Below are 19,999 nucleotides of genomic sequence, written 5' to 3'. Positions count from 1 at the left end.
CCTTTTCATGTGCTGGTTAGGGTGCATGGCATGTGTGTTCACTGAAAAGCATCTACGTGTTCAGTTCATTCACGTGGCTGCTTGCATGCTTTTGAGCAAAACCTCACGTGGTTGCTGCAGGACAATGTTGATAGAAGCACAGGATTCTGGATTTGGCTTCGAAGGACACAGTGATAGTTAGTTGTGCATGCATTTTTATATACATGCTTATGTGGATTGCAGGGTAGCAGATGCTTGTGGTGAAAGTCTGATTCCGGTTTGGTGCTTCAGTTCTCTTTTGCAATACTGGCCTGGAGAGGTTCCTCTTCGCTGATCACAGACCCTGTGAACTGGTGCAAACTCTCAGCTGTTTGTCCTAAATTAGGGTCATGCATTTATCCCTCCGGTCATACATTTGTCACTCAGTTCACTCATGTACAGTGGCCTTTTGGCCTGGTGTTAACCTTTACTTTAGTTTTGGTGCTTTGACTTACTACATGCATGAAGCCTCATTAATGGCCAAAATACCTGCACCTGTAATGTGGTTCAGAATTTTCTTCCTTAATTAACATATGTGATATAGTGACAGGAAAAAAAAAAAAAAAGAATGATGAGGGTTCTGGAGCATCTTTCTTATGAGGAAAGGCTGAAAGAGCTGGGCCTGTTCAGCCTGAAGAAGAAAAGGCTGAGAGGGGATCTTGTCAATGTTTATAAATATCTCAGGGGTGGATGTCAAGAGGATGGAACCAGACTCTCTTCAGTGATGCCCAATGATAGGATGAGGGTCAACAGGCACAGACTGAAGCATAGGAGGTTCCTTCTAAATATGAGGAAAAGCTTCTTTACTTTGAGGGTGCCAGAGCACTGGAACAGGCTGCCCAGAGAGGTTGTGGAGTCTCCTTCTCTGGAGATGGTCAGAACCTGCCTGGACACATTCCTGTGTGATCTTCTCTAGGTGAACCTGTTGTAGCAGGTGGATTGGACGAGATGATCTCCAGAGGTTCCTTCCAACCCCGGTCATTCTGTGTGATTCTGTGGAAATAAGCTGCTAGTCCAGCAGGCCTGGTTACTTAGGAATTTTTCTCTGCCTCCTGAAGAGGCCCAAGCAGAAAAGCCTCTTGTGGAAGATTTTAGTGCGTTGTTTCATGGAATTCCGACTTGCGTGCCACTCAGAAGGTGCAACTAACACCATGGTCCCTTCTGCAGCCTCTCATTTGCTCTGGCTACTACAGAGGTGGCTAAACTTGACCATGAGCTGGGAAACTTTGGGTGGGTGTCCCCATCACCTTCAAGAGGTGAAAAGGTAGTGTAAGGGCTAGAGGAAAACACAAGTTTGAGAAAACACCAGCAATATATAGGGTGGCAGACCCATTCCATATGGATGGAGAGGGACAAGACTAAGCAAGTCAGTAAAGAGTACTGCATTTGTCAAGCCTTGTCTGTTCAGTTAAGAATGAGGAGACTTAAGCCATTTTTAGAGCAAATGGTGGTGTTGGACCACTTGTCATGAGAGTTTAAATGGTTGTAACTGTTTAATAGCCTTCATCAGGTTCCCGGGTAGTTCTCCAGAGGTCATACATAGTCCTCCACTTTTACTTGACAGGTTCCCAGAACCTCTAACTTCCCTACCCTTCCTTCTGCTCTTCCAAAACCATCATCATCTTTCTTCGAAGCAAGCAAAAACAGGCTGCAAGTCTGGCCATGCCTTGCAGAACAAAACTAACGTCTTTGGGTACTTCTTTATATTGATTCTTGTTCTATCATCGCTGCTAAGTGGTTGCATTAAGATAGAGGAAGGGACTGCTAATGTTGCTTTCAAAGATTTTTCTCCCGTTTTTTGAAGTCCATCTAATTGGCTTGGTCTTTCTAAATTCAGTGCAGAGTTCGTTTAGATAAGATATTCACATCTAAACTCTGGTTTAGCAATTGCAGAGCTATCATGGATTTCCAGTTGTGCAGGCTGAATATTTATTGGTTTCACAAAACACGTCAGGTTCAAACAATTCACCAACACAGGTATCAGTTGCAAACAACACAGTTCAGTTTTCTGAGTGCTTGTGGGGATTGACGTAGTGTCTTAAAATACACATTGAAGAAGCTGTTAAAATACAGATCTGAATCCTGAAGGATGCACTTGGTGAGAACACAGGGGTGTCGCCAGGTTTTAACTACCATCTACAGGATATGAAAAATTATCTTCGAGTTAGTTTTTACATGCCTTAGTGCTGTGTTGTCTCCAAAGGAGAGATATCTGGCCTTAAGAGGAGGTGACTGTCTTTGAACCTACAGTGACGGGACTGTAAGTGACTTGCCAATCTCACGCATGAAGGAGTTTAGCCGTGAAGTTATAGAGTTTTCCACCCCCATCCCCTTTTCATTTGTCCTTGCTGCTCCTTTTCTCACTTTTGTATTTCTTTCTGTATCTATTTTTCAGGCTTTGCATTTTAAAAGTTTATTTGCCTGATGCCATGGAAGGTTATTTTGCAGAACAGAGGAGCAGGGCTGGGTTTGGGGCTGAACTGATGAAGGAGCCCTAATCAGCCATCGGCAGCTCTAACACATCCCTCCTTACAGCAGCATTGCTCTTTCAAGACCCCTACCAAATTCCCATCTAAGCTGTCATTCATTTGCCTGAGAGCAGAATATTAGCCAAATCTGGTTTATTTGCTTTTTTCTTTCCTCTGTTCCTCCACCAAGTACCAGTTCCTGTGTGAGGCCACAATAAACTTGAGCATTTAGCTTCCGTGGTTCAGAATAACAGGTCTATTTAAGTGAAGGGTCCCTTTGCTGCTGTTTATTTTAGAGGTGACACATCTGTGTGGAGGACTTGTGTTCCAGCGAGATAAAAACATTGTGGAAAAATAACCTTCAACCACTGGAATTGTCTTTTTGTATTTGAAAAATTGGTTTCATGAAAGTGTGTTTTTGCACAAAAGCATGTTTTGCTTTTAGCATGCAGTAAAAATAGAGCCATGGTGATGGCGAGATTCCAGAGAGAGAAACTTTCAGAGAGCTACCACCATGAATAAGCAAGTTCATTGCCTGAACCATCAGTCTGTATCCTACACATTCTGTACAAAACATACACAAAATAGGTGCACTCAGAATGTAAAGGTTTGTGTTTACCTGCTGAGCAACTTCTAATATATCGCCATCTGTATAACAGATGGCTAAAGAGCTTGTCATTTGCCCAGAGTTTACAGCTGTTTTACAAGTGTGGTTGATGAAATACAACTTAATTCTTTCCTGTCTTTCAATCCTGGCAAAATTTGCGTGCTTATAAGTACACTGTAAGTTAAAATCTAACTTACACTTCTCTGCAAGCATCATAGTAAAGGAGAAAATTTTATTTTCCATGTGTAAATCACTTTCTAATTATCTAGCAATGTGTTTTTCTCATAGAGTAAGTTTAATTGTAAGCTTTGGGCATCAAGTGAAAAAAAGGAAAATCAAACTTCCCATTGAAATTTAGCCTTAGGTTACTGCGTTCAAGGTGTGTCTCAAATCACTAGTGAGGTTGTTGATTATAATTTATTAAAAGATAACATGATTTAAGGCTGATAATTAAAGGGGATGCTTCCCCTCTGTCTTCAGGGTTCTCAGCTGCAGGCTCACCAGCGTGTAGTAAGAGTTTTTGGTTATATTCGCCACCTGTTTAGCTTTTTATTTCAATCCCTTTCTGTGTATTTATTTCCATTAGCTCTGTTTCTATTGGAATACTTTTGCTGTGTTTAGATAGAATCAAACATTCAAGTTGCCTTTTTTTGGAAAGAAATCTGTCATTGGTCTCTGTCTGCTCTGTCCCTCCATGCTTAATGTTCTCCCTCTTCCCCTTGCCTCCTGCCCTCTCACATCTGACTTGCCTTGAGACTGTCCTTAGTCCTGCAGTTTTCAAGACAGAAACATGGCAACACATCTTAAAGTCTCTCTCCTTTGTCTTCTGAACCTTTCGAGGGTTTTTGTTGTTTGCTTTTTACAGTGCAATAATCTGACAGTTAATGCTGTTATGATTACAGTTAAGAAATCTCTGTAAGTTAGATCTGCATTACATGAACATACCCTTTATGACCATTTGTCATTTCACGTTTTCTTTTTTCTGCAATTCTTGCACTTTTCGCTAGGATCATGCCTATATGTAAAATAATGTGTGTGCAATGCATTTTATTTTGGCTTTCTTGTGAGAGCGTTTTATAATTCTGCTTTAAAAAATTAGCGTATTTCTTTTTTGTCTGTCTATTTTATTTAGCTTCCTTTTTGCCGGGTGCGATGCAATGGTTTTGAGCTCCAGTCAGGTAAGACCTCATGGTCACCTCCGTGTGCCTGCCTTGTGCTGGTGCTGCTTCTCCAGTACATCAGGTGGTGGATGGACCCAGCTGGAACCTGATCTTCTTGCTTGGTTATTTTTGGGGGCTATCTCCATTGCCTCCTGCATGCCTTCACCTGGGCAGGTGGAGTGCAGGGGAGGAATGAAAGCAGCCCTTGCAGCAGCATCAAATCTGTTCTTGGCTGCTCCTGGTCACCCCACAAGCTCTGGGTGTGGTTTTATAGCCATGGACTGACCTCGCTGACTCTCCTGCCAGCCTGAGGGTTAGCAGTGAGCCGGCACCGGGATAGGTGTGAGCAGGAAAACTGGCTGTATGTCAGGGAGCTTCTCATCTTTACACACAGGTAAGTTGCCAAAGACATAATTCAAGAGAGACTTTGCCCAAGCAGCAGAACAGAGAAGGGGCATCTGGTACACCCATCGTCAGGGGTGGAGGAGCAAACTTCTTGCCTGCTGCTTGTGTGGGTATTGGTTTGTCCCTGTGCTTAAAGCATGTAATTTTTTTAGCAAATTACAGTACTGACCCTGCCTTTGCTCCGGTGCCTTTGAAAGTGTGAAGAAAATGTCGTAAAACCTTCTGCACCTTGGCACTAAAGCTGGGGCCTCAGTCTAGCTGGGTTCTTCACTGGAACAGGTTTTAACACCATTTAGTGGGACTTGCACTACACAAGGAATTTTTTGCTTCTTATTGAAATAAACAAGTGGCTAAGTTTTGGAGGAAATTGACCTATTTTGCTGGAATTCCCTGCAAGACTTCTGCAGGTGCCTGAATTTTCTATCTTATGAGCTCATAGAAAATAGCTTGGCAGTTGTCAGATGTTTGGACGGTGTGTTTTGTTGGTTTTTCCTCCAGTATTTTATTTAAAGTTCATAGAAAGAGTCAGTGATAAGATCACACCAAGCTTTACCACTGCAATATTTCCTTTTAATTGGTTGATTTCTCTTTCTCCCCTTAAAACAAAGAATAAAATACAAGAAGTTTCAGTAACTGCCTGCTGGAGCAGGGTCTTCTGATGAAGTAACATTTAGGAAAGTGCTGCCAACATCAAACCAAGGAAATGTACAGGTAGAAATGCTTTCTTTTCTACCCACTCTAGGAGTCATTGTTTTCAGGATTCCTTGTTACAGCTGATGATTTGTTACCCTGAAACTTGCTGATTTTCAGCAGTGGCTGGTTTGGCACAGGTCTGGTGCAGGCAAGGACATCCAGCTCCTCAGGACCCACCAGGCTTCTCAGCCCTGACTTTGTGTAGCAGAAATGCCATCTGTCCGGTTTTGGCAGCACTTTGTTTACAGATGTGCTAAGTGTTGTGCAAGAAGGGAAATGGGGGAAATGATCTGACTGGTGCATCTCTAAGAAATCTTCTGTCTCCTTGTCTTCTGGTCCTGTAGCAGGACATGTTGTCTTCACTCTCAACACTCCTTGTCAGTTGCAGGCAGGAAGAAAACAAGGTCAAAATCTTGCCTTACATAGTGTTAGCCCCTTTATTCTTTGGAAAGCAGATCAGACCTTCAAAGGTGCTTGCTTTTCTGAATGATGAGGCTATAATTTGTGTACTACTTTGAAGGCAGGGGGTTTAACAGGGTGCCTGGTGGCAGGGTTTTGTCCAGAGCAGCATGATGCCACGGCATATCAGTTGTACCTAGAGGGTTTTTTTTCTTCTTTTCTCTTAGTTCTCAGAAGGGTGAGAAAATGAACATTTTTGGTACCTTCTTCTATTTAAGATGGCCATCATTCATACTTGTGTGACTTTTTTTTGGTTAATACTGTTCACTACATACTGTCTGGTATGATGTTCAGCATCTTAAAATGAAGACACTGAGTACTGGTCCAGCTGTAGCTGTACAGGGTTAAGTCATGGAGGTACAGCTGGAAAACAGTTAAGTTTGAAGATTGACTTTTCGTAGCATGGCTGGCTGTGTGAAGAAACAGCAGCAAGGCAAGCTGTGCTGGACATCTACAGTGTGAGTAATACATATTTTCTTCCTTTAGGTAAAAGTGTAGAAATTCACTGTTATTGAGGAATGTAGGTAGTTTAGTGCATTACATGGGGGTTTTTATGTGTTATGGCTCACCAGGGAATTCTCCCATAGCAACCCAGGTACTACCCTATGCTCGTTGGAAATAGAAGTAAGCATGCAAAGGATACATAACACACTGTAACTTGCCTAAGCATGACTTGTTTGCATGCACTTTTTCAGTGTGATCTGGTTTCCCAAACACAAGTGGTTCTCCAAAAGGTATCGTTTAGCCATATGAACACAGGGGTTGTCGCTACACATCTCAGCAGGGCATGTTAATTCAGTTTTTGTGCGTACTGTGTCCCTGTCCTAGACAGTGCTGCATAGTGCAGCATGACCTGCATGACTGGCACCCTCAGCTTTCATGATCTTCATCTAATTTCTCAACTTTTTATTGGATCACTATATCTAGTCAGACTGTAAACGCAGATAACCTTTTTATAGTTAAACCTTGATTGCTGGGTAGCTGCACACAGCCATTCCTTGCTTTGCACGGTGTTTCACATGTGCAGGAGAATTGCGGGTGTGTTTAGGGGTCAGATAGCAAGCTTTCATATACCAAGCTAATAAATGCAAGAAGATAACTGAGAATTATAGGCCTGTCCTGTACTTTCAGTTTTATTCTAGTGATGTTGCCTGGGTTCAGCCCTTGGTGCAGCAGTGTTTCGGCAAGGGAAGGGGCAGCCTGGTGGCCGATGCTCTCTTGGCACCGCTGCTGCGGGGTGGTAGAGGACATGAGGGTTCACATGGGAGGATGGCCCCACTTATAACTCTTTTTTTTTTTTCCCCTCTTACTTCTTGCTTTTTAAATTTAATATGCAATTATGTGATGTGGACATTTAAAAAAATAAAAAGGTAGATTGACACGACTACAGAGCACTCAAGCTCTGGTCATGCAAGACTGGGCTTCTCTGTCCTTTGGTTCTGTTGGCTCTGGTCTCATTGGCTCTTGACCAAGAAGCCTCATTAAAATAGGCTTTGAGGACCACACCTTTATTTCTGTATTGTGGAAGTGAAAAATTAGTTTGAGTGAAGTGCACAAACAAAGCTTAGAGGAATCCCTTTATTAAAAGGGAGAGGAGTTTTTCAGACCTTCTTGCAGGTGGCACTTGAATGAGAGAAGCGACACCTGAAATGAAAGCTGAGGTCCTTATGGCCCTCTGGGCTTAGCTTTTGACTCCTTTGTCTTCTCAGCTCTCTCTCTTTAGTCTCCCAGGCTTCCTCTGGCTAATTTGCCATTGTGACCTACAGCTAGCAACATTTTTCCAATTGCAATACCAGCATGGCTTTTGAAAAAAGGGGAAGCTTCAGATGCAAACAGTAGCTGTTAATAAACACTCATGTACTGCCTGGGAAGAGCTTCAGAGTGAACCTATATAACAAATGCTGTGCTTTGGCTTTCCTTCCAAAAAAGTCAATTTGTAGCTCTTGTGCCATGTACATGTTGTCCCTGTTTATATCTAACCTAGTTTGCTACAGAGTCTCTCTTCTGTTTCTTTCACATTAAAAAAAAATAACTAACTAACAAACAAACCAGTTCTTCAACCCCCAGCTGGGAATTGTCTTCACAGTGTCCTTCCACATTTTACAGTTGTGTGCTGTTACAAACATGACAGTTGAATAAACCTGCAAGCTTTGCCTTTTATTCCTCCCATTTTTATTTCTGTAAATGCTTTTGCAGTCTACACTTTATTACTCTAACAGCACCATTCTATAAGCCGGTAGCGGCGAGGAAGTTTCCAGTATCGCGATGCTGCGGTGTGAGCGCAGCGGTCTGGCACAGACAAATGTTTTATTCCAGGAAAGCACATGCTGCTGCAAAAGCGTTTTCCCACAGTGCTGAGGGACGACAGATCTGCTGCTGCTAAGGGTGGCTTTGCAGCACGAGAGATCCGTGTTTGTAGCTGGATGCATCCTTCTGGGATGGAGAGGCAGTGATGTACTGTTTTCCTCTCATTCTCAATGCTTCCATGGGTGCGTTTGTGTGGTTGCTTCCAACTTGCTCATCCCACTCAGCCATTGCCCTCGGTGTTTTCCCTCTGGCTGACGTTATCCTGTGGCACAGCGAGAGCCATTGACTGCAAGGGGATGAAATGCATGTGAATGTCCTAATCTAGGATGCTCCTAATTTGAGCTAGTTTAGGCCTGCTGAAAATGTGAATAAAACTGCAGGGACCTATGATTTGTCTTGATTTGCCTCTCTGGAGATTTTTAGATTCTGGTTTAATGAGGTATTGGATATTGAGTATGATTAGTTATTCCATTTTGCAGTATTCCTTCTTGTACTTGTTTCTGTTCTGTAAAATACTTTAATTACCACAACTGTGTTTATGTATGAAGGTAGTCATTACTGAGAGATTTGGAGGGGTGGAATGACATGAAAAGTAGTGGCATGAAATCATCCCCCTTGGTAACTGGCCAAAGTCTTCCTTTACCCCCTGCATTTTTAAATTATTTGAAATACCGTTGAGGTTAAACTATTTGAGACTAGATTCTCTCTTTTTTTTTCCTGCATTCTTGACACTTCCCTGAGTTTTTTACAAATCATTTATTTCTACGCTTTGTTGCACTGGTGGTGCTGGTGAGTGTGAAAGCTCAGCACTGTGGGTCCTGCTGAGTCAGCAGCCGGCTGGAGGATTTGCTGCTGGTGCAAGATGGGCCAAAAACCTGCATCGCTTTGCTAGAGATGCAGTTGCAAAATAAAGTTTAAAAATAGTTTATTGCATTTAAACAAAACTAAAGTACAAAATCCACAGCACTCGTGCTTTGCTTGGTTTCCTATAAAATAAATATACTTGCACTTTCAGATCAATCTGGACTGTGATTTATTCTAAAGTCCTTTTTACTGCTAACGTTAAGCACGCTTGGAACCTGCAAGAGTATTCGAAAAGGAAAGGGAAAAACAGAAAAAAACCAAACCCAACCAAACAAAAAGGGATCTGGGGTTGGCAGCAAGTTCAAAAGCAAAGGGAACACAGGCAAGTTAAGGCTTTGGGAATGGAAAGGAGAAACTGGGCAGCTTTGCAGAAAGGACAGACAATGGTTGACAGCTTCGATTGTTGGTGCTGTCTTCCAGTTCTCCAGCAGCTGAGCATTTTCAATTCTAGTACATTTACAAAAGCAAATTTCAGTGTGATCATTGTGTTTTTGGAGGAGGGATAGTTTGTACTTTTGGAGGAGAGAAAAGAGGAGTCACCTCTGCAGTGACAGGGACTGGGAAACATCACTTCAACTAGAAAACACAATTGAAGATTTCCGAAATTAAGTACCTAAAATTAGGCTTCGAAGTTCTAATTTAAGAATGGAGAACATGGCCGTTTTCCAAGAAGGCTGAGCAGCCAGACCTGATGGCGCGTTGCTCTCAGAAGCCAGCACAATTATTTAGATGCCTATTTTGGGGATTTTTTGGAACTCAGGTTCAGGCATTGAAATGTTAAAACTGGGATCTGTTGCTTCAGGGAGTTCTCATGCAGAAGGGTGAGAGCTGAAGGATCCTGCTGAATCCTGCAGGCTCCCAATGCTTTGAGCTTTCAGCCCAAAATGTTTTGTTGCTGCTCTTTGATTTGCTTAAAAAGGGCGGTGAGGGACGGGGGCAATCCTTTATATTTTTGTGCTGTATCTTTGCACCTACAAACTGAACTCAAGAAACAACATTAAAATGTGAGTAAGAATTATGAAATCACTTTTTGGCATAAGCCCCCCATAATGTGTTTTCTGTGGATAGTGTAGGAGACAATTTGCTTTGGAGGGAGGAGCTGGTAAAATACTTCAGCATTCAGTAACGCTTTCCTCAGAGAGTGGTGATGTAGGTTTAACAAGGCCAAGTGCAAGGTCCTGCACCGGGGTCGGGGCAACCCCCAGTATCAATACAGGCTGGAGGATGAAGAGACAGAGCAGCCCTGCGGAGAAGGACTTGGGGTTACTGGCAGATGAAAGACTGGACATGAGCTGGCAATGTGCGCTTGGCCCAGAAAGCCAATCGTGTCCAGCAGGTTGAGGCAGATGATTCTTCCCCTCTGCTCTGGTGAGACCCCACCTGAAGTTCTGCTTGGAACCCTCAGTACAGGAAAGACATGGACCTGTTGGAGAGGGTCCAGAGGAGGCCACCAAGATGATCAGAGGGCTGGGACACCTCTCCTGTGAGGACAGACTGAGTGAGCTGGGGTTGTTCAGCCTGGACAAGAGAAGGCTCCAGGGAGACCTGAGCTTGTTGTGGCCTTTCAGTACTTAAAAGGGGCCTGTAAGAAAGATAACGGCAAACTTTTTAGGAGGGCCCATTGTGATGGGACTAGGGATGATGGTTTTAAACTATTAAAGTGTAGATTTAGTGAGGAAGAATTTTTTTTACAATGAGGTTGGTGAAACACTGACACAGGTTTCCCAGAGAGGTGGTAGATGTCCCATCCCTGGAAACATTCAAGGCCAGGCTGGATGGGGCTCTGAGCAGCCTCATCTAGTTGGAGATGTCCCTGCTTTGAAGGTCCCTTTCAATCCAAACTTTTCCATGAGTCTATGGATAGTGTGCCTTGCTGTGGGATGGCTTCGAGGTAAAGGAGCATTGCCAGTGATCTGCTCATGTACCTGGTCAGCTGCAGAATTTGCTTACTTTGAGTGTTAGGAAACATGCAGATAACAGTGTTTCAAATGGCCACTGGTTTAATTTTTCTGGGAGTTGATGTTCCTCTGAATTGGGAAACTATTCCAATTAAAAGAGAACCCTTGTAGTTGCTGCCGTTGAATCAGTGTTTAATGTTGTGTGGCTGTTGGCAGGAGACTTGATGCATTTTCACATGACCCCTTCTGGAACAAAAGCAGATTGTTTCCCTCTGTTTTTCTGTTACACAAATGAGTTCCTTTTGAAACAATTTCTTTTTCTGCAGATTCTGGAAATCAACACCGTGAGTAGTTCTTCCTTTGCTGTGCCTTACAAACTGCTGTCTGATAATGCTGCCACAAAAAGCTGCTTTGGGGCAGCACCAGAAAAGCTCCTTTGGGGTAGCAGCCCAAAAAAGCTGAGACCTTTGCAGAAAGCCTCCTCCTCTTGAGGAATGACATTTTCTTCCAGTTTTATGGAAGGGTTGAACACAGAGTTTAATTTCTTGCTGTCTTTGTTTCTGCTTTCATAATTGTTTCATTTCTATATCTGCATTTTCAGTGACCAGCAAACAACAGTGTATAGCAAGTCAGTTCTGAATTGAGCTTTTTTGTATATTTTTGTATAGCATTCCTTTCTTTTTGAAACAAACTGTCCCACCTGAAGTCTTCCTCTGCACAAAGGGGAGTTAGAGTCAGGCGCTGATGCGGGGTTATGGGATGTTGCAGTCCTGCCTCACTAAATCAGTTGGTGGATCAAAGGGGCGACAGACAAATTGAGTAAGTGGGGATTTCAAGCAACAAATTAATTATCCGCTAGGAAATGCTTTTTCTGGCCATATTTGATAGCTGACATTAAACAAACAAACAAAAAAACAGAGGTGGAAAAGAAAAAGAAGAGCTTGCTCTGGATCACTTACTTTCTTCTCCTTGGAAATTCTATACTCATTTCTTACAGATTTCCTGATGTTCATGCTTCTGGTAGAACAGCATGGGCTTCTTGGCTAAATTTCCTTATTCCTAGGACACAAGCATGCCAGTGTTGTGGCCGTTCACACATGCACTCACAGTTTGTGTGTCATAGCTGATGAAGTGATGTAATCTCCAAAATGCACCTTTTTGTGAAGGGTGTGCTTGCGTGGGCTGGACTTCTTCAGTCAGGAAATAAAACCCGCATTAATCAGCGCTGCAAAAGACTTTTAACACTCCTGGTTGGTTATTTTAAGCGAGCTCTTTTGTTTGTGGCTGGTGACCAGATTCCAGGGAAGTTTCTCTGCCTTTGTGTGGTCCGAAGTTGTACAAGGACTTGATGCAGACTGAGAGGAAAGTCCTTTTCTGTGGGTGTCCTCAGGAGCCCCCTGGGAAGCGGTGGGTTGGGGATGCAGCTGAAACCCTCCTGCCTGGAGCCCTGCGGTGAGGGGACAGGGACTGGCGCAGAAGACCGGGTGATCTAAAGGCACGTATCCAAGTCTTTGTATTTTCCTGGTCCCAGGCAGCTCCCAGTCCCGCTTTGGACTGGGGAGAGGACATCGTTTGCATCCTGCTTGGCTTTTCTTGCTGGACTTGAAATAAACAGAGCTGTCAGCCCCAGCTGACTGAGACCAGAGGACCTACTATTCATTTTACTTGTGTAAATCAGAAATCCCCTAGAGGCAGGGTTTTAACAGGTGGAAGAGAGGTGTTTCTTTAGCCAGAACTGAAAAAAAATAGAGATGATTGTTTTTGTTGTTAGCAACCACATATAAACTCGTGTAATTGTTTTGGTTTGTGCTGTGGGTATGTTGACAGCTTATGCATTGCGTATGTTATTTCCCCAGAAATAAAAATTGCCATTTAATATTAGTACTTCATTGGGGGTGAAGTGATAGAAACACCAAGAAGTAAAAACTATCCTATTAAAAATGAATAAAATTATTTTAGTGAAAGTTCAGTACAGTTCTGGATAGGAAAGAGGAAATTGGAAGGGGTTTTTTTTTGTTTGCTTGTTTTAGTTGTTTTTTTCTTAAGCAAGAAGAAAATGACGACGACTTCTCCTGAGAACAGTTTCATCCCTGCTCATGGAAAGTGTTGCTACTTCTTTCTTGCTTTAACCTTAGGGAGGTACAGTGACTTATGTACCGCAGTATGTGCTGGCTGTGTGGGGAGCTGACAGGTGACATTTGAATCACTCTGCTCTACTGATGTCAGATGAGTTTTGTGTGATAATGTTTCTGGAACGGGAGATGCCCATGCCGCAAACTGCAGTGTTTTCTCCCTGGCCTCTCCAACCCTCTCTGTCTGTCGGTGACTGTTGATCTCTTGGTTTTATGGGCTGTTAATCAGGGCTATAATCAGTCACCTATCTGCAGAAGTGATAGCAGAGCCAGTTTTCACTTGTATTTTTTCTTCCGTGGTCCTCCCCAGCTAGCATTGCCAGGTGTTTGAGGCTCTTTGTTAAAAGAGGGTCATAGTATTTATTTGAGAATTTCAGTGTTGCTGGCTTTCTCAAGGTCCAGTCCTCCTCCTTCCTCTTCCTCCTCCTTGCAGAGGGATCTTGCAAGATGTCTTGTTGTATTTACACTTACAAAAATACAGAATGAAAAAGAACTTCGGGTTAATCTGAACTCATTATTTTAAGCTTCTGTATATCTAGATCCATGATTAAATACTTCAGTGGGAAATACTGCTTTTACACCAGTGGCTCTCTGAGACGAGAATAAGCTTTATGCACTCTCTCTCTCCAGATATATATATATATGGTGGTTATGTCAAGTATGTCTGATGCAATTTTTGCTTAGTGTTTTCTTTGTTAACCCTAGCAGATGGTATCCAGATGATTAAACCATTTTTGTGAGCTGAAGAACTAACTTTCTTATCTTCTTTCTATTTCAATAGGTTGTAGAATGGAACTTCTGGATAAAACAATCAATAGCTACCTTGACGTTTGGCTTGGACCCAGAGGTAAGTTTTTTCAAAAAATAAATACATAAATAAAACTGTTATTAAAATGTAGATACTAAAGCATAAGAAACAGCCTCTAACATCCTGACATTGACAGGTGACTGTTTTCTGTAGCATCTGCAAAGTGTCAAAATGTATGTTTCTGTAATAAATAAAAAAGTCTATTCAATGCTTCTGATACGTTGATGTGAAGAGCTGCTGATTTTCCTGCTGTGACAGTTGTAGGTACTATTCTTCTTACTATCAGTTAAACTTGTGTTGTTAGTGAATGACTTATCTCACTCAGATCTTTGCCGCTTCTTTTTTTTTTTTAGAATTTAATAATAGCTTTTATTTTTAACAATCTGGGGTTTATTTAGTATTTGCATTTGATGAAATAATACTCTTGCCCTCATAACTAAAGCTGCTAGGAATTTTTCACCGAAAAAAAACCCTGTAGTTTTTGAAAAGCAGTGCTGCTTTGAAACCATTCTTTTTAAAGAACGGGGTTTGGTAGGTGGAGAACAGCACAGTCCTGGGCAGCACGAGGAAGGGAGAGGACAGGAGGTGAGAACAGCACAGGGGGTGGCCTCCTGGTGGAGGACTCCAGCCAGGGTAGGGCTGGCCCTGTCTCACCTGTTCCTGACCAGGGGGAGTGACATGGCCTCATCCCACCGGCAGTGTGCGTGGCAGTGCTGCCCAGCGTCACGGCCTTTCTGCTTCAGCAGTGTCTGTTCTACCTCTGTCTTCGCTCCAGTGAAACTCCAGTTGTGGGGCCGCTTCCTCACAGCATGAAGTCCACAGGAGGTGGAAGAAGTCTCTGCTCCTTCAAAGTGTGTTTTCTGTTTACTTTGAGTAGCCCAGTGCCCTTGTTGACCCCTTCTTCATGCTAATCCTGTTTAAGTTAGTCTGGATGTTCTGATATAACTTATTGCATGTGCTGGCACATGGTCTGTATTTGTTGTGTCTTAAAAATAATGAGCCATAAAGGTGGCAATTCCAAACTATTCCCTGGATGTCTTAACTACTTCCCAACCTACATTTTAAGGCCTTATTTCTTACATTCAGGATCCACATATGACTCCTTTAAAATTAAGTCAGGGCTGTGAATGCCAGCAGTACTTGATTTGTTCATTTATGGTTTGATAAACTTGGTTTTAATCCTTTGGGCCAGCTTTAGTGAGAGGAGTGAAAGACCGTGCTGTCGCTGGGTGTAGACGACACCATTGTGGTTCAAAAGGATCATATGCTTATCCCAAGTGTTCCCCTGAAATCCTCTCGTTCGGGGTGGTTTATGGACTTTTCCTGAGCAGCTGACGTGTTGCTGACCAGACTGGTTAGTCAGACTGCACTCACTGCTCCGTATTTCATTGCACATACAAGGACTCCAAAATTGAATCCTCTTGAGTAGCACATGTGTAAGTCTAATTGGGTTAGTATTGGTTAGAAAATCACAAGGGTATCTGCTTCATTCTTAGCTTTGCTGGCTCTCTGAAGAAATAGGATGTGTACTCTCAGAAAAGGCTGGTTTGAGATAATAAGGGGGAGAGTGTCGTTGAAGCTTTTCTTTATAATTTAAGTTCATCAGTGGTATTCAAGATGGATGATGATTCTGACTGGTAATGAGTATTTTAAAATAACAGCAGTAATAATTTAAGAATATTTTTGCCTTAGGAAGATAATTTTTTCTGCTTTCTTTAACAATTGCATAACTAAAATCTTCTTGTTTGTGTAGGTTGTTTGTAATTAGCTCTTAATAGAAGAGCATGCTGCTCTTCCTTCTTCTTTCTCCCATATTCAGGCACTGAAAGCATTTTGGGTACAGCTTTTTCTGGATGCATTGAACTCTTTCCCTTACAAAATCTAAGTTTTTGTATGTTTTTGTTTGTTTCTTTCAGACCCCAGAGTAAAAGGATGGCTTCTTCTGGAGAACTATACACCTACCTTTATCTTCTCAGTCTTGTACTTACTAATCGTATGGCTAGGACCAAAGTACATGCGGAATAAGCAACCATTGTCGTGCAGGGGTATTCTAGTAGTCTACAACCTTGGACTTACGCTGCTTTCTCTGTATATGTTCCATGAGGTAGGAGAAAAGGGGTTTGGTCTGGGTGATTTTGCAGTATCTATTTTAATGATATGTTGAAAATGATCTCTGGGGAAACATCTGCAGAAATGTTGCAACCGTTCTCAGGGGAGAAAACGGGGGTTGTGGTGTTACCTCTAGGAATGGTATGAAACAAACCTTGCGCTGAACGTGCGTGCTGAACTCGGTTTGTGGTGTTTCCCATGCCCTCCTCTCGCTTAGTGCAAGTGAAGGGCTGGTCTTTCAACACCAACCTGGCTGCTCCTTCATTGGCTCTTCCTTGCCTAGAAGTCACGCTCAACGTGTTTGTGCTGGTGGATTGTACAAAGTACTTCACAGCAAAACCATGGCTTGGAGTGCAAAATGTGTTTTGAGTGTGTTCAGCCATGCAGACACTCTTCTCATCCATTTCTCTAAGCTTGCAATAGCTTCTTTTGTGTCCTCTTAGTTTTGCTGAATCAATTGCATCAACGCCGTAGTGATCCATCTGTTTCTTGGAAGTTAAAATCTGAACATACAAACATATTTCAAACTGAATTGGACTTTCTGTGGACTTATTTTCTTTGCTAACAAAACAAAGATTTAGGCAAAGTTTTTTACTTTCCAGAGAGCACTTTAGCTACTTTTACTTAGGATTGTATGTTTTTTATTAAAGTGAAAATGAAGACCAATGCCAGACTAAACAAGAATGTGGTCAGAAAATGATCTAGTGTGTGGCTTTAATGTACAGAATACTCTGGCTTGCATTTCTCCTTTCTGTAAGGAGAGAGTTCATTTTCAACATGCGATTACAGTCTATAGCAAAATCTACTGATCTCTTTTTTTTTCTTTTTGTTTTCTTTTTGGGGCTTTTTTAGCATTTGCTTAGAATTACATGCAAGCTGTGATTCTACTTTAAGTTTGTAGTTAATTCTATGGTGTTTTATGAGGTGAGTGTTTAGATAGGAAGTCATTTAAATTTTAAGTTATTTCTCTTGTGTAGTGAATTGTCTAGTCAAAAATTACTGAGCAGGTAAGTGAGAACTTTCATGCTTAATTCTTTGGATGGAGCAGTTTTGGATTCAGTAGATGGTTGGAACAACTTGTATTCTTGATGTGCTTAAATTTTTGTGTTGATCTGTTTAATTTGTCTGAAAGTAGTGTTGCTGTGGACTTCATGTGCAACATCTGCTTTATTTTATGTAGATAATATGTTATTACATAATTATAAATAATGTTTTAACCTCAGGTTATGTTATTGAGGGTTTACAAGTGCAGACTTGTCTTCAGTTGTACCAAATGTGGATAAAACTCTAATGATAAGCAATCTTTTTCCCTTGAATACTTGGAATAATACTCATAGTTTCCAAATGAAAATTACTGTAACATTCTGCCATGTTACAAAACCTGCTGATAAGTTTAAACAATGAAAAGATCTGAACTGTTGATTTTATAAATGCCTTTTTCTTGCTAACAATGAACTTGTTACCAAGAAAGGACTATTTATTATATGCTGAAGAAGTCCTCATACTTGTAACTGGCTGAATAGCTGTGAAGGACTGAGACAACTAAAATACGCTGAATATTAAGGCTTCTTCCTATATTATGAAATGCTTTACATCAAAGCGAATATTGCTCTTTATGTAACATTATCTATGTAGAAGTGTTCACTGGCATTGTTGAAACTATACTTTCTCTTTATAAATGGGAATACACAAAGCGGCAGTGTTATGAAGACTGAGAAACTCATGATAGTTGCAATGAAATGTGTTTGATGGCACGCACAAACTGGACGTGGGGCCAAGGGATGTTCTGCAACCAGGGAGTGATCCCATAAAAAATGCTACTGAGTAGAGTGCTGTGCTGATTTAACACCACACTGCTCAGTGTTTGCAGGGAGAGAGACGAAGGGCCAGGTGATAGGGCTAAAAATCAGATTGCTGCACCTCCAGGTATGTTCTGTAGCTGTAGTGCCTCCGCAGCTGCTGCAGGTGATACCCTCACTTGGATCATGTCAGTCATGGAAATTTGGCTTTGAAGGGTCAGCGATACATCAGTAGCACTTTGTAGTACATGTTCTTGCTTTTAAGGTAAAATGGTGAAAGGCAGCATTCAAAAAAAAAAATGATGTAACTGCCTGTTCTCTTCCTTGTTGTTACTTTGAGTCACAGCTGGATTAAACTTTTTTCAGTCCTAGTTTGAGGGAAGTTGTAAACCATTGCCACTAATGAACTTGTTCAGTAGCCTGTCTGAAAGTAAGCCAATTTAATAGCTTGTGTGTGATACACCCTGCTTTGGAGTTTTTCCTGAGTTGTAGCTCTGATGGTTCACGTCATGATTCATAGCATCACAGCTCAATTTAAATATTATATGATCAAACCAAGATATTAAAGTGAGGCACCCTCCAAATTAGGACGAGAAAGATGACCTTGGTTTTCTGACTTTTGCATCCAAAGGTTTGTATGTAGTAACGTGGGGGAGGAAAAAAATCGCATTGTAGGTTTTGCATAATTCCTAGTTATTGTGTACTTGCACCATTTGGTCTAGTGATGTAATATAGTATAATATAACCTTATTTTAAAGTCACTGGAAATCTTATACCTCTTATTTGGAATTCCTAAGATGATAGTTTCTATGTGTACTTGCTATAAATTATTTATCTGAGCATTTCATGGCCAGGCTGGGTTCTGATACCAGCAGGACAGAGTAGTGGACTGTGCCTGTCTCAGGCAATATAAAAGGCAGGCCCAAGGCAGACATAGGGGAGTGCGAGAGGTTTCTCTAGGCTGACCTGTCACTCCCGTACTTCAAGAAAGGAGGAAACATGATGTTAGGCAGAAACAACAACGTTTTATTCTATAGACGTTTAAAGGGCTTGGATTTCGAGGGGAAATAACACTCCTGCCTTGGGCAGGGACAGCGAGGGCTGGCTTCCTGCATGGTGGATAAGGTGGCAGAGGGGTTATAGGACATGGGCTGGTGTCCCGCAGGCTGGCACAGCTGTATCTGAAGATAGGAGAAGCATCCTAAGAGCAGCACCCTGTTTTAGGAAGGAGGGGACTCAGTGAAGCGGTGCCGTGGGTGACAGTGGCTGCTGAGCTGCTTTGTCTTCTCCCCTTGCCTTCTCTACAGGTCCTGAAGCTCTTATCTCTGTGCTGAGGTGATTGCGTTAATAAAAGATAAAATTTCTTATCTCTGCATGTGTTTGCTTTCTTTGGTCAGACATGTGAACTTCTGCTTCTTTCCTCTCAAGTCTAGCTATGTTTTGAAGCTCATAAGCCCATCATGCCTTGACAGTGTGATGCCATGCCGGGTCCCTTATCTGCCCCTCTCCAGCATGTCTCAGAGTTTGGTTTTATCACGAGAAAACAAAATACGTCCCAGTAATGCCTCTCCTACAGCCTTGTCAGACTGACATGAGTGTGCTGGTTTATTTTGGTAGCAGAGCTGATAAAAAAAAGCACATGGTACAGCATTATAAAGAATTTGGCAACAGAATTACAAAATGAAGGCGATATTAAAAACAGAAAATTTCTGTGCAGTGGATGTACGAATTGCTTGAACACAAAAGCAACTTTAAGCTGCAGGGTTTTCTTCTGATCTGAGGGACTTAACATTGACTTTGAGCACAATTCTAATTGGCTTATGAAGGAGCTGTCTCTTTTTGTGTCATTTAAAAATCACGTACTCTTGGTGAAAATGGTTATAGTCAGCTTTTTCTGGACAGGTTAATTTCTCGAGAGAAGACGTGCCCGTGGTTGTGCATCAGCAATGCCATTAGCAACCCCAGGCTCCCACCAGCCTGAAGATGAAGGACTGCCTCGAGACAGTGAGCAGGGACAGGTTGTCTCCAGCCCGTGGTGGCTGTGCTCTCCAGCCCGTCATGAGGAGGATCAGGAGCGTCGGGCGAGTTGAGACCTGTGGAGCAGTAGCTGTGAGGAGGGGTTAGAAACTCTGGCAATCCTGGAAGCAGACCACAAGAAGCATGAGCAATGACTAAAATGCACTCGCTGGCAATTTATGGCACCTCCGTTTATTGCTTTCTAGGTAGCATGTCAGCAGCTCCCCGCTGCTGTGTGCCTAGCCCCGTGCGTAGT

The 19,999-nt window shown here is 42.2% G+C and overlaps 1 protein-coding gene across 1 annotated transcript in view; it reads left to right on the top strand.

Moving 5' to 3' along the window:
- The window catches only part of ELOVL5 (ELOVL fatty acid elongase 5), a 38,424-nt gene that overhangs the window by 7,529 nt on the left and 10,896 nt on the right, over positions 1–19,999 (top strand). Inside the window, exons 2-3 of the mRNA XM_080340871.1 lie at positions 13,793–13,858; positions 15,736–15,923. Coding sequence (XP_080196997.1) covers positions 13,801–13,858; positions 15,736–15,923 — 246 coding nt within the window. The 5' untranslated portion in view covers positions 13,793–13,800. The remainder of the gene's footprint in view (positions 1–13,792; positions 13,859–15,735; positions 15,924–19,999) is intronic.

Source organism: Nesoenas mayeri (assembly GCF_963082525.1).
Source record: "Nesoenas mayeri genome assembly, chromosome: 3".
Taxonomy (NCBI): Eukaryota; Metazoa; Chordata; class Aves; order Columbiformes; family Columbidae; genus Nesoenas; species Nesoenas mayeri.
This window is presented reverse-complemented; position numbering and strand designations above follow the sequence as displayed.